Raw genomic sequence first — 15,480 nt, 5'->3', positions numbered from 1 at the left:
GCTCCCTGTTCTTTGAATTCCAGCCTCCAGAACTGTAAGAAATAAATTTCTGTTTCCTGTAAGCTCCAAGTCTTTATACTCGGTTATAGTAGCCAATGACAAAGACATGGTGTGTTTTCATAACCTTATTACAAAACTATCTCTAGATTCAAAACTTAAATATTTCCCAAGTTTTCAAATATATACCAAACATAGAATACTTTAACTTTCATCTAATATGAAATTTAAATTTTGGTTATGATAAGGCCTATCTAAATTGATGAATGCATTAATCACTTTCAGGTTTAGAATTTTTGACCTCTTCCAGGCATGACAGGCATATGCTGAAATCAATGGAAAAAGCCACATTTCCTGGTAGCTTTCATTTTGAACTAGACTTGGAAATCTAAAAGAAATAAATGGGTTACTTTTCATGTTTCTGATTCGTAAGGCTGGCTGAGATTTACTATTTTGCCATAAAATATATAAATATACCTATTATAAAAATTTTAAACTCTTAGAAACTTTTACAGTAGAACATCAACATATTCTGGGTAGGTGGAAGCTTTTATATTACATTTTTATTTTGCAAGAAAATAAATTATACAACTTAAAAATAAAATTCAAAAATTAAGCAGTTCATCAAAATATTTCAGCCTACTGCATACAGAAACTGCTACTATTTAAAATTGTACAGCGTTATCATCTCAGTATGTAGTGGCGCACATTCAAAATCGTAATACCATCCGAGGATAGATTACAACTTAGGAACTCAAATTTGTTCAACACTCCAGAAGGCGTATACAGTGTAGATGACGGGAAAGCTCTTGTGTAATGTTTAACTCACAAACATGACCTTGGGAAAGTTTATAAGATAGCATTCCAGTCATTTACATGAAAATAGAAAAACCACCTTGAGTTTAAGATAGCAAACCTTTCTGGAAAACTAGCAAATCTTTCACCCAAATTGAATTTTAAAAATTTGCCCTTTGAGGGCTAATGAAATCCTACTGCAAATAATACATAATGCTTTTAAACTATCCCAGTCATATTTTGTATTAAATTTAATAGGAAATAAAAACAAAAAAGCTAACATTTCATTTTTTGGATTTTGACATTTATGCATAAAGTAAAGGTAAGAGACTTAAACAAACAGGTTGACAGAATGCAGAGACCCTCCAATAAATGTAAAAAATGGAAGACTTTAGAATTTATTTCAAGATCCTCATTAAATCATTGGAACTGTAATGGTCTAAAATTTATTCCAATGTAAGCATTAAAACTGTTCTATATTTTTACTTTGTAAATTTATTTTCATGTCTATTTACTCTGGCAATGAGATGGCAATAAAGGTTAACATTTCTGAGATGACTCCATCTTTAAATTAGAAGACAAATGTTCGAAGCTTAAATTAACCTGCGAAGAGTCCTATTGCCACACTACTCGTGAGGGGAAAAAAAGGTATATATTTCCCCCCCTTAACTATGTCAGGTTTAATTCCTGCTCAGATAGCACTAATTTTAAGTGCACATTATATAAAAGGAACCAGATAAAGAATACTCATGGTGAAGTTCTGTCTTTAGCAAATTGCTGGTAAGGTTTGTTTTTTCAGATTCTTTTTATTTAAATTAGCAATACTATCATCAAACATATTTAAAGAAAATTCAATAATGGTATAGGCACCTTGTCAACTGAATGGTTTTCATATACACCAAAAAGTAATTAAAGGTCTGTGTATACAACAAAAAAAATTACGAAAACTGTGAGTCTACAGTATTTACTGCTGTTATGTTCCCCAAAATACAATTAGGACATAATTAGCTACTTAAAAATTTATAAAATTTAATAGAAAAGTTTGCTATGAGTTACCCACTTTTGCATTAAATTTGCCTTTATTAAATCAAAACATCATGGCTTTCACTCTTAAGTTTCTTTTTTTAGAAATTCCACAAAAGTTCTGAGAATAATTATGATTTAAAACAACAAATCTTAAACTTTAAAAAATGGCCTGTAATATTTCCTTCCAGTCTTTCTTCCTTTGGCATTCTTGTACTGGATAAGCAAATATGCCAATAGCAAACTATTTGTTAAGCCTGAGGACCGCAGTTATTAAAATTTGTAAAAAATTTCTCCATCGTTAGCAGTCATTTAATTAGAGAAAAAGGTGCACATTAATTTGATTCTTCACAATATACTTGGTCTAATAATTTACATATGCTACCTTAGAACTCAAGTGTAAGATTTTAAATTAGAAACAAAATTCCAATTTCCTATCAGTTTCAGAGCAGGCATTTCACTATAACCAGCAAAACCGTAAGTGTTTTATGTTTGTTTTCCTTCCTTTCACTAGGGAGCTCACAAAGCCTCCTGGGCCTGGGGGGCAGGTCCCACAAAGCCCTCCTGAGAGCTCCCGGCGGCAACGCTGGCTGCGCTGCGGTTCTCTGCAGTGCTCCGGCACTCCATTTCCTACTCACTCCAAAACCATACGTTAAAAATTTTACTCACTATCAAACAAGATACATAATAAGATCGAATAAAACTTGAAATGTGTACCATAATGAATAAAAATCCATGTTGCACCATACCTTCCCAATGGGGAATAAGTTTTTTCTCTTTTAAGTTGTGCATGTTGTTAAATCTGAAAATCTTTACTACTCTGGATATTCCATTACCAGCAACTAACAAGTTGCTACTTTGGACTGACTAAAAGGAACAAGGTAAGAGTTGCCTCCTGAACATTTTAAAAATGTTTATTTTTAAAATATATAAATATATATGTACATATATTTGGCAAGTTTACCGCTCATATTAAGATCGTAACAATTCTGCTTATGCTTTTCAGGTCTGTACCTATGTTGTGGCTTTGCTCATCCTAAATGACTAATACTTATTACTTTTACAAAGAGAATGTCTTCCTTTCCAGAAACCTGAGGCTACAAATCCCTAATCAAGAGACTTTAAAATACCAAAATATTTCTATGCTACAAATTAAGGGATCAGTTACATAGCTGTATTATAGGGGAGCAGATTTCTGCCTTCTTTTCAATACATTTGAATATGCCATAACAAATAGTAGGTATATATATAATATATAGGTATACCTATACATTATACCTATATATTACATATATGTAACATTTGTTTTTAATATATATATGTAGTGTATTAGTAAGTACACCTAATTTTGCTATTTTGACTGCAATCAAAATGACCCACTTATCTCCATACATTTTTTAAAAACAATTGAAGAAACAAGTAATATAAGTGTCAATTTTTCAAAACAAGCTCTCCAACCATGTAAGATAAAAAATACTCCTTATCATTTAACAACAAACAACTAAAACAGTCTCCTGATTAAAGAAAGCCAGTATCTGTACATTGGAAAAATTTAATACCATTTTTAGGTCATCATTAAAATCCAGTTATTATACTGAAGCAGTGTTTGAACAACTAACTTGATACTTATTAAATATGTATCTTCTCACCTACGTCTGCCCTCTCCCAATGTTGGGCAGACCATCTCACTCTTCTGATCAAAAGAAACCAAGAGTGCTATTTCTAGTTTTAATTGCATTGTAAAAACAAAACATAACAGCATTTTTCAGTGCACAAACATGTGAAGATCCTTCCTTGTGCAAGTACATTTTTGAGAGAACGGGGAAAAAGGAGGAAAAAAAAAAAAGCAATGAGAACCCCACCCTCACCCTTCCCAACTGTATTTCTTCTAGTGGGTATAAGTCAAATTTCCTTTTAAAAAGTTCATAAAGGGCTCTCCATGAATGCAAGTGTCTCCACAAAACAGCATGCTGTTAAAGTGTGTAACATGAAGGGAATGCCATCATGCTAACTAATGTGATTGGCAAAATATAGTTGTTTTGTTAGGTAAGGCAGAGATTTTAATATTTATGTAATCAAAGTCCAAATAAACCTTCCCCCAGCACAAACTGTTACAACTTTCTGCCCAAGCACTCCAAAATTTGGGTTCTTAATATTGTCCATGATATTCAAATTATGCCATATATATGAAAGTGTTGATATCAGATTCGTCTCTTCTGATGTATTTGTGCTCTATTAGCCATTCTATTTGCTCTTTTATCATTTTCTTTTGTGGCAAGAACATATTTTTCAAAATTTCTACTAATTCAGTCTGCAGCTGAGCATTACTAATTTTCTTCCTCATCTTCATTATTTGTATGATAGCTTCCTAAAACAAAAAATAAAAATGAAAGAGAATTAATATTTGAAATTGTTTTAAGTAAAACAAAACAAAAAATGACTTTTGATGTATTTCATTTCCTATCCAACATCTATCCAAATGATTAGCAATCACTAAGACAGCGATTTTCAACCGGTGTGCTGCAGTGAGCGACAAGAATTTTTAAAATGTGCAAATACCTGACTGTTAGGCAGGCGCAATGACCCCTTTTTCCTTATACTGACAAATAAAAAATATGACAATGGCCAACACAACAGCAGCAGTCTGGTGTGAATGCTCTGTCTTGAATTATAAATATATAGGTCATCTGATAGAGTTATATTTTATTGGTCATGTCACATAATAAGGTTGAGTCTGATTGGCTAATTCTTGGTACCAGAAATCCTTATATAGAAGTATAGGCACTTGAGTTTTTAAAAAGTCACTTTGGAAAAAAAAAAAAGCATTGGTAATTACTATTACTATTAGTAAATCAATAAAAAATTATACCTATTTTTTGACAGATTGGCCTGAAATATATTTTTCTGGAGTGCTGTAGAATTTTAGTAAATAGATTATGTGTATCATGAGATGAAAAAGGTTGAAAGTTGCTGCAACAGATTAATATTGAGACCAGCATCTTTTACTTAACAAGTATCTTTTTTCACCCACCGTAAAAAAAATCTGATTAGAGAGATTTTGAAAAATGAGGAAAAGCAAAATTATCTATAACACCTCTGCTGAAAGAAAACCACGCCTAATGTTTTCACCAAGTCCCTTCATTGTTTTTTCCACAATATACATTTAAAAAATTTATCTTACCTGTGAAAACAATATGTATATCATCTGATATTGTGTTAAAAATCAATTAAGATACGACAAACCCCTTCCACATAATTTTCCCCTTGTAATTCAGTTATTCCTGTCTGTAATAGTAGAAACTAGCTGGTATCTGTTATAAAAAATCGGTGATTACTAGTCTTTATATATTTGTCAGGTTAATAACTTATGTTATAAATATTATCTTAAATTTATACTCATTCATTGAATGTTTTCAGTTTCTTCAGGAGTAAGCATTTTCATCTAAGTTAATGTTATCAATGTTTCTCTTGATGGTTTCTTTAATTCCTACGCTGTTACTAGGAGACCCGGTGAATTCTTCCCATTTCCAGGACATCCAGACGCCAGGCTCTTGATCACAGGGGTTTGTGTCCAGTCAAGGACCATGTATAAAGGACCCAGGGACAAAGCCGAGGTGGGGAAGGGTTGCGGGAGGGAGGTGGGGGCGGGTGGGGCAGGGCAAAGTGGTGGCACGAAAATGGAGACAAATGTATTTGAACAATAAAAAAATTTTAAAAATAAATAACGATTATTTTTTAAAAAATGAAAGAAAGAAGAGAGAGGGAAAGTCTGCCCTTCGAAGCACTTGAGGATTATAGGGACCAAGGAGGAGAAGAGGAACAATTGTAAATGTTCCAACTTCTCCCTTCCAGTTTTGGTAGAGAAGATGGTGGTTGTGTTAAAGAAGTCCAGAGAAACACAGAAAGCATGGGGGCTTGGGCTCTGGTCCCCATTTACTAGTCTGGAGGTCACTTGAAGAGTAGAATGTTATGATGAAAATAATTTGCACTTTTGAATCTCTCTCAGTTTCCACATGACACAGATGGAATTTAAAGCTAATAAACCTACCATAGGGCCTTTAGTGGCAGGAGAGGGTGATCCTGCAACAGCAGATGATAATGACAATGTGTGACATACACCAAGGGGCCACAAAGAAGATGTGGTGGCATAGTCTCACAGAGCTCAGCTCAGTGAGAGCATAGGACAGGTGAGAGCAGTGAAGTGGCTATTTGGTCCTTACCAACTGGAAAAAGTACATCATAGTTCATCTGCTACAGACATCAGCAGTAGATAGGAACAGAAAGTTAAATTCCCATAGGTGACAAATAAAGCACTCCATAGCAAGAACCCAGGATACTGTCAGCGCTTATAAACATGACAGTCCCTTTATTGTTACTACAAGCTCAAATGAATTCTTCTAAACCTCAGTACATTCAGATGCCATCTGGGAAAAGGGTAAATAATGAGGATGGGTGGTATGGGATCAGGGAGAAATAAGAAAGTCTCACCACCACATAAAGGAATAGCTTGGATTCCTAGATTGGGCATAGCTATGGGTCAGAGTAAGACAAAACAAAAACTCTTCAGTTTCTCTGCACACCTTATAGTATTATATGACTACACCTGCCATTCCCATTACATATCTCAACTCAAATCCACCTGAAATTTATCCTGGTATATAAACAAGGAATATACCCTGAGTTTTCCTCTAAAAAGTATAATTTCCTAAAGCCTCTTATTGAATAATCCATTCCCTTTAAACTCACCATAGAAATTACTTTTTTTATTGTAAAGTTTGTCTATACTTATATAGGAGGTTTAATACTGAGGGGTTTTTAATCAATTAATCTGCCTGTCATATTGTTATATTTTTGTAGATATTTTACACGTTTAGAGAAACTTCTCTAGTAACAAGCTATAGAAATGACCCATGAAAGGATAGTCTTTATTTTTGTAGATATTTTAATATGTTTTAATATTTAGCAAGGCAGTTCAATCACCATCACTTTATTATTCTCTTAAAAGTTTTCAATCACATTTATTCTTTCTGATAAAACTGAGAATATGTAAAAGTCCAAAAATATTCCTAGTTGAATTTTTATATGAATTCAGTAAACTTGATATTTATATGGAAAAAATTGACTCATTAAGTTATTCAGCCTTATCATGAAAGAATATGGCATTTCGCCCTGGCTGGGTAGTTTAGTTAGTTAGAGCATCATCTGGATACACCAATATTGCAGGTATGCCTGGTCAGGCACATAGAAGATTCAATCAAAGAGTGCATAAATATGTGGAACAAATCAATGTTTCTCTCTCTCTCAAATTAATTAAAGAAGTACAAATAAAGAACACAGTATTTCATGTTGGGCAAAAGAAGCTAGAAACAAAGGGTTCATACACGATTCAATTTATATGAAGACCTGTAACAGGCAAAACTAGCAATGGTGATAGCAATGAAGTGGGTTGGAAGGTGGTACACTGGCTGGATGGGAGACATGGGGAAATTGCTGACGTGATAGGAATGTTCTGTATCTTAATGAAGTGCTGATCACAAAGGTACATACATTTGTAAAAGCTCATTGAAAACTACACCTTGAAATGAGTATTCTTTCTTATATAAATTTCATCTCACTAGAAATTTTAGAAGAAAATGAGCATGATCTATTTACTCAAATCTTTTGACTCAATCAGTAAAGAGCCACCCTCTTCACAAAAAGTCCTACATACTACTTTTTAAAGAAATGCTTATGTACCCTGGAGAGGTGGCTTGCTTAGAGCATCATCCTGATACACCAAGGTTGCAGGTTTGATTACTGGTCAGGGCACACACAAGAATCAACCAATGAAAGTATAAATAAGTGGAAAAACAAATCAATGTTTCTCTCTCTCTCTCAAATCAATAAATTAAAAAAATAAAAAATAAATAAAATCTTTTTAATGCCCATGAATTTTATGGTGTCTTATTTTCCTCTTAAGTTTTAAAATTTGTTCACTGATAAACAGAAATGCAATTTTTATTTATTCATCTTTGTTCTTTTATAATATTATATTATCTCTAAGTAATAAAAAAAATTTAACGATTTCCTGTTACTTGTTTTGTATTTTAGTATATTGGCCAGTAGTTTCAAACAATACTAAGTAAAAGTTGTAAAAGTGGGACACATGGTTTTAATAGACTATTTCTAAAGTTAAAATGATCGTATATTAGCTTACAATAGGTATTTATTATCATGTTTAGAAGGTATCATAATCCTAGATTTAAAATGTTTCCCAATTTCATATTAAAATGGAATAAGAAGTTAAATAAAAATTTAAATGTATCAATCCTAAAACTGAATTTGTTGCTGAGATACATTTAATCAGGTATGGTCAAATGAAAATATAAACTAAAATCAAGGTATTCCCAACCAAGAGAATCTAGCAGAGTCCACAAAGCCATACAGACACCTCTTTTGCAGCTAAGAGAACGTCATCAATACAATTTTTAAATTCTAGTAAAATGAAAAGTAGCTCTACTTTACAAAAAGTTTGTATGCCTACATGCTTTTAAATTCAAAAAAATGTTGAAAATTTAAACAACAACAAAATGGCCAATGTTTTTCAAAATGTAGACATTGTGTCTTAACATTACAAACCTGGGTTCTTAGTATTCGTAGTTGAACTATTCCTTCATTCTCTTCTTCTCTCATTCTTTCTGTAGTGAGCTGCAGGCGTCCAATCAGGTTGATTTTACCCCTCTTCTGAACTTTTGCATTTTTTCTATAAAAAATATTGAATCAAATATTTTACAAAGAGAGGCTTGTAAACATCATACTTACAGCGACATCTGAGAGAAGAGTTAGAAATATTAAAAAGATTAATATACAGAGTTGTTTAAAGGAAAAGTAACAAATAATCAACATATATAGCTTTATTTAAAATGAACACTGTGACTTCCCTTAAACACAATAAAGGCCCAATTAATAAAATATGGGCCTTTATTAACAAAGTTAATATAATTTACATTGCCATGAAAGCAATTAGATAATTGAAGGTATATAGCTTGTAATTCAGCATTATCTTCTTATTGGATCTTAAGGGGAAAAAAAGCTTTGTGGGGATAAAGCTGCTTTTAAATGTGAAAGGACGGTTACTTTAAAGATGAAAAGCAATACAGTATAATGTCAGACACCAAAATGTATCCATGAAAAACATGTAAAGAAGTAAGCATCTCTTGCTCATTAATGTGTAATAAACAACTAAATGGCGTAAATATAGAGCAGCAATTTTCAACCAGTGAGCCACAGGAATTTTTAAAACATGCAAAATCTATTTAGTCAAGGGCACTGATCTCTTTTCCCTTAGACTGTGACAACAGCCAACACAACAATAGCTGTCCAGTGTGAATGAAGCAAAATTATATTTATTTTTTGTCAGACGGGCAAAATATTGTAGTTCTTGGTGTGCCGTAGAATTTTAGTAATTAATTTATGTGTGCCATAAGAAGAAAAAGGTAGAAAATTGCTGATCTAAAATAGTGAGAGTATACAGATATGTTTTAAATATCACATAAGGAAACTAATTACTTTGTTAAAAACAAAGCACTAAAATTCAAACAGGGTGTTTTTATTTTACATCAACCAATATAAACCTTACATTAAACTGAATTCCTGGTTCACTGAGAAGAGGGTACCTTCTGTAAAGTCTTTGGGTGAGGTGACTTGAGGTTCATACAATAAAACTTGGCGTTTGAGCTTTGGGAAAGCTACTAAAGACTATAAAAAATAAAGAGAAAACAATTAGCATCCATTAACAGCATTAAATACTAAGATCAATTCTTCGATATAACTAATAGCTGTGAGAAAGCATTCTAAGTACAAATTCACAATTCAAACTTTTATTTGGTACTTCCATTAATATAATAATGTAAATGCATAATGAGGACAGGGAGAATGAGGAGTTGGTTATGAGGAAGCAATAAATGTTCTCTTTACAATAAGAAACGAGAGATTGGTCATATATGACCAACAACAAACATCACTTGCCAGTTATATACCAGCTGTTTCTCTCTAGGTAATAATTTATTACTTTTAAGAGGTCTATGGAGTAGGATAAAATGTAGTTTCGAGCAGGAGGCTAATGAGTACATTTTATAAGCCCACAAAAGGACCAAAGTTGTCTAATTTTTTAAATTGATTTTAAATGGGTGGTGGGGGAAGAGAGAGCTAGAGAGAGAAATTTATTGTTCCACATATTTATGTATTCACTGGCTGATTCTTCTATGTGTCCTAAATGGGGATCCAACCCACCACCTTGGCACATCAGGGTAATGCTCTAACTAAGGTAGCTGGCCAGGGCCAAAGTTATCGAATTCTTAAATCTGTGGTCATCATAAAATCTTTAACACATTCTCATTATGAAATCTTTTGTCATACTCTTCACACGTAATATTTAACTACCAGCTCAATCTTTTGTTTTTTATTTTTTGCCTTTGTCCACTTCAGTAACTTATTTAAATTTATTTTTGTCCATAAATACCCCATTAGTGTATATTTTTGGTCAAAATTGATTTGAGAGTGTTACGAGTTCATAAATTTATTACAAGCAAGCCAACATATTTTCTGCTATGTGACAGGATATTTTAAAATAAAAAAACAAACAAACCCATAAAGTCCTTCTAAGTTCAGCATCAGGGAGTTCAGTTGCAAGTTTTAGATTTTCAAAGCTGATTTTCTCTCTGGGTCTTTGGTTCCATGCAAACAACACAGCCAGCTGAAACGTTGTTACCTCCAAATCATATTGACCTACTTCATTCTTAAATGTTATCTATAATAGATAAAATTTTTAAAAATAAGAATCTTTTTCATAATGATTACCATCTATCTACTGAAATATCTCTTACATAAGGTTATATATGGAAAAGACTGGTAGTTGTCTTCCAACATCCATCAATTCCTTAGATGGTATGAACATTTTTAGCAGACCTCAAGAACCGTCCAGAATGAAGGCTTATTTCCCAACTTTCCCTTGAACAAAATGTGACTGAGTTCTGGTCAAGGGGTTACAAGAAGAAATGATAGGGAACTTCTATAAGTGGCCCTTTAACCAACGTATATCCTCACCTTTCTGTTGTGCTGAAAGACATAGTAAGGATCATATTGAATACCTTAAGGATGGTGCAATAACCAGAAACTTATGTCCCCAACAAGTTCATAGGAGAGATCCATTATTCCTGCTCAAAGTTTTACATGTGCGAGAAGCAAATCTATCTTGTTTAAGAAACTCTGACTTGAAGCCCTGCTACTTTCAGCCACACCAATATCTTAACTAACACATTATCTACTTACAATTCCATTTGACATGAGATGATGCCAATGTAATTTTCTGCCACTGTGATTTTTTTTATAGAATTCTTCTACTTCAGGTATCAAATCTTCCAGTTCAGTAGGAAGTGAGACAAAGACTTTCTCAGAGCTTCTTGACCAGGCACCAGCATTCAAAATTTTTATATTAACTGAATCAGCTACAGGCATGAGTATCAGAAAAATATAAAGTCAATCTCGACAATGAATAAAATTCAAAATGAATAAACATGTACATAAATACAAGGGAAGCCTTGGTGAAAAATAAACAAAACTAAAGATTTTGTTACAAGTATATACTTTTGTTTCCAAAATAAGGATTAGCAAATCTAAATTCTGTTTTGCAGAAAGTCTTCAAGGAATGTGGTATTTGCAACATCTTTGCATTTATTACTGCCAATGTTTATTTATTTTTAAAGATTTTATTACTTATTTTTAGAGAAGGGGAAAGGAGGGAGAAAGAGAGGGAGAGAAACATTAATGTGTGGTTGACTATCAGGCGCCCCCAACTGGGGACCTGGCCTGCAAACCAGGCATGTGCTCTGATTGAGAATCGAACAGGCAACCAACTCTTTGGTTCGCAGGCTGGCATTCAATCCACTGAGCCACACCAGCCAGGATCCAAGGTTTATTTTTAATTTACCACACAAATATATCTTTTTTAAAAATGTTTAAAAAAAATATGTGTAACATATACATAAATTATAAAATAATACCTGGTAAAGCCAATTTATTATTCTTGTGCATTTCCTTAAAAGCTTGGTTCAAATCTTCAGACACTTTAATGTCCTGAAACATTCTAGCAAGCTTGTTCACATAATCTGCTGGCATACCAACTTCCTATGAAAACCAAAGACAGAAGAGATAATAAATACTATATAATTTGATATATTACTAGAAAAATTTTAAATGGAAAACTAAGATGCTTTAAACTTAGATGTTTTACTACATCTTTAGATGCTAAAATATGTTAATATATGTTAGATCCTTTGAAATAAAATTCTTCCTCTTATTTACTACAATGTTTATAGTCTAATACCTACTAAATTTTATTCTTAGAAATTAAATAGGATAATACAGACAATATGGCTTTCTTTGCACAATTCCAATATGTACAAATTTGAGTTACTACAGTATAGATAAATAACATTAGTCTCCTAACAACACAGTCCACGTTCAGTTACTATGGTATGTTAAATATGAATAATGCATAAAGTACAAACTTCACTTCTAGCTCCTCAATCTGCAAATCACTACACAAATAACAGAGCACGCCATATCAGTGACCAATCACAATACTTCTTTTGAAATCTGTTAATCATTTTTCAGTTCACCCACAGACCGCAAAACATGTAGTTTTGTTGCATCCCTGTTTACCAATAATAAATCCACATAACATTTACAAAAAGGGATAATCAAAAGAGGTAGCTCACCAACAAAGATGATAAAAGTATAACAATGAAATGAAAATAATGCTGGAAATGAAAATAAAATAAAACATAAATGGAGTTATGAAGAAAGAACTGACTGGGATGTAATGTTGATACTGCCAATGTTGAAGACTCTAAATATGCAGGGGCATAGAAACTTTGTGAAGGTAAATTACCAACATAAATGAGAAAAGCTGTAGTGACAAAAAATAAGATGTGCCAGAGGAAGTGACACCAGCAAAAAATTTCACAACATTGAAAACCCAAAAAGGCAAAATGCTGGAAGTGGATCCAAACTTATAGAGAGTATGATAACTCTCCAAGGCATACAAAGATGCTCACTCTGTACTGGAAATTACATGATAAAAAGGCATATTCTTGCCAATCTTCATTTTAATAACAATGTTACAGAGATATAATTATCTACCACAAAATTCACGCTTTTAATGTGTACAATTAACTGGATTTTTGTATAGCATTTATAGATTTATGCAATCATCACCACTATCTAATTTTAGAATATTTTCATCATCCCAAAAAGCAAATCCATTCTTATTAGCAGTCTCTCCCCATTTTCCTTTCCTCTAGCTCCAGGAAACCACTAGTGTACTTTCTGTCTGTATGGAGCTGGCTATTTTGAACATTTTGTATTAGTGGAATCACACAGCACGTGCTCTTTTGTGACTGACTTTCCAGTTAGCATAATGTTGTCAAAGTTCATCCATGGTGTAGCTTGTATTAATACTTATTTCTTTTTATTACCAAATAATAGTCCATTTTATGAACATACCACATTTTATTATTCACCACCTGATTGACATTTTGGGAAGTTTTTGGCGATTATGAATAATGCTGCTAGGAACATTCACATACAAGTTTTTGTGTGGTTATATTTTTATTTCTCTTCAACATAACTACCTAAGAGTAGAATTGCTAGGTCAACTCCATGTTTAACTTTTTGGGGAACTACCAAACAGTTTTCCAAAGTGGCTGCATCATTTTATACTCTCACTAGCAATGCATAAGGATTCCAAATTTCTCTTCTTCCTCACTTCTTCTCTTCTTCCTTTTAAATTTTTAGCTATTCTAGTGGAGTAAAGTGGTATGTCATGTGGCTCTGATTTGTGTTTCCATAACGAGTGATGATATTGAGAATCTCTGTATAAACTTACTGGCCATGTGTATACTTTCTGTGAAGAAAGGTCTATTCTAATCCTGTGTGTTTTAATTGAGTTGTCTTTTTACTGTTAAATTGTAAGTTTTTATATATTTTTGATATAATGTCAGATGAATGAATTGCAAATATTTCCCTAACTACTCAAGGTTTTTCATAAAGAAACAAAACACTTTAACTTTGAAAGTATTTATGTTTTGAATTATGGTGTACTATGAATATATTAATTTTGTTAATTTTTCCTTTTTCCTACATATTTGTGAGTTTTTAATGTTTTGACAAAAATTTCTGAAATCAGTCACAAAACAATAATTATTTCTACTGATTGTTAATATTAAGATCACATTGCCCAGTATCAGTTTGCATAAGTTTTACTATCCCATACTACAAAGCAGGGCTCTCTGCAAACCTGTAATTTGAAATATATATACATAAATGAAAAACATACAAGGAGGGACCCCAATAAAACCTTAATTATCTTCTGGAGGGCGGGCCCCTTGTAGTACAGGCTTCCTCTGTTAGGTGAGTGTTCTAGGAACCCGTCTGTATCAGTGCAAACCATCTGTAACAGCTGGCACTGTTGTGAGAGGCTGCCTTTGGCTTCAGTAAATTTTGTTGAAGACTCTAAATATATTTGCTCATTTAATGATGGGTGATTTACGAGTGCACCTGTCCACACCCCTGAAGCTGCTGAAGAAAGCGTTCAGCAGTTTTTGACCAAAAACAGCACAACCTCCGTGCCCCACCCTCCTGATTCATGATCTCGCCTGAGTGACTTTTTTTTGTTTCCCTGGTTGAAGTCCTCAAAGGGAAATGTTTTGCCAAATGTGGAAGAGGTGAACCAAAAATGGCGGAAGCACTAAAAGGCATCAAAACTGTCGATTCAGTAACTGTTTTGAGCAGTGGAAAGTACTACATCAAACGGAAAGTACACTGAAGGTGACTAAAGTTTAAACATGTAAGAATAAATACACAATTTTTAATAAATAAATTCCGTTTTTTATTTGGTACCCCCTCACATATAAAAATGCATATAATTCTTATATACAATTTTATTAGATATTAAGCTAATAATACAATATATAATACCATACATAAAAATAAAAAACATTTTAATGTAACTCAAATTCCATTAAAATGAACTGAAAGGAACAGATGATACATTTTGAGAGGGGAATTTAGTCACAATTAGCAATGATTACCCTAAATAAGCCATCATTATTTACCTATTGGTTCTTTTTGCTATACAGAAGTATTTATTTACAGACATATCTATAGTTAAGTATTTAGTACAGAAAACACCTTAAAAATGAAATGATTTGTCCTATAGCATTATTTAATAAGGTCAGTCCAAATGAGAGTGAAGATACTTCACTAAAAGTCTTTATTTAAAAAAATACTTTATTATATACCACATTTTTTATATAATTGGTGTTACATGCTTATAAAATGTTCCCTATTTCTCTGACATTAAAGATATCACACCAAAATGTATCACGTAACCACACGTAAGAACCATGTGCTATATTAAGACGACCAAATATTAACAAAAAATTACTTACTCTTAGCCACTCTACCATATTCTCCTCAATTTCACTATCAGCAGAAATGTCCAATATAAGACGCCGTGTCAAATGAGCTTTATGATATCTCATAAAAACATCTTTGTTTTGTACGTATTTGAGTACCAAGAGCTGTACAGAAAACAAAGTTACTGTCAATTCATATATATACTTA

At 32.7% G+C, this 15,480-nt stretch overlaps 1 protein-coding gene and 1 pseudogene across 1 annotated transcript in view; both read right to left on the bottom strand.

The window, feature by feature from the left end:
• Window positions 1–545: 545 nt before the first annotated feature.
• The window catches only part of CUL5 (cullin 5), a 100,865-nt gene continuing 85,930 nt past the window's right edge, over window positions 546–15,480 (bottom strand). Inside the window, exons 13-19 of the mRNA XM_054592421.1 lie at window positions 15,306–15,437; window positions 11,856–11,979; window positions 11,125–11,300; window positions 10,442–10,603; window positions 9,434–9,552; window positions 8,434–8,557; window positions 546–4,183 (exon numbers count right to left, since the gene is read on the bottom strand). Coding sequence (XP_054448396.1) covers window positions 3,989–4,183; window positions 8,434–8,557; window positions 9,434–9,552; window positions 10,442–10,603; window positions 11,125–11,300; window positions 11,856–11,979; window positions 15,306–15,437 — 1,032 coding nt within the window. The 3' untranslated portion in view covers window positions 546–3,988. The remainder of the gene's footprint in view (window positions 4,184–8,433; window positions 8,558–9,433; window positions 9,553–10,441; window positions 10,604–11,124; window positions 11,301–11,855; window positions 11,980–15,305; window positions 15,438–15,480) is intronic.
• Window positions 6,663–6,741, bottom strand: LOC129086175 (uncharacterized; annotated as a pseudogene).

Source organism: Pteronotus mesoamericanus, unplaced genomic scaffold, assembly GCF_021234165.1.
Source record: "Pteronotus mesoamericanus isolate MK-2021 breed Mesoamerican mustached bat unplaced genomic scaffold, CSHL_Meso_final scaffold_36, whole genome shotgun sequence".
Classification (NCBI taxonomy): domain Eukaryota; kingdom Metazoa; phylum Chordata; class Mammalia; order Chiroptera; family Mormoopidae; genus Pteronotus; species Pteronotus mesoamericanus.
This window is presented reverse-complemented; position numbering and strand designations above follow the sequence as displayed.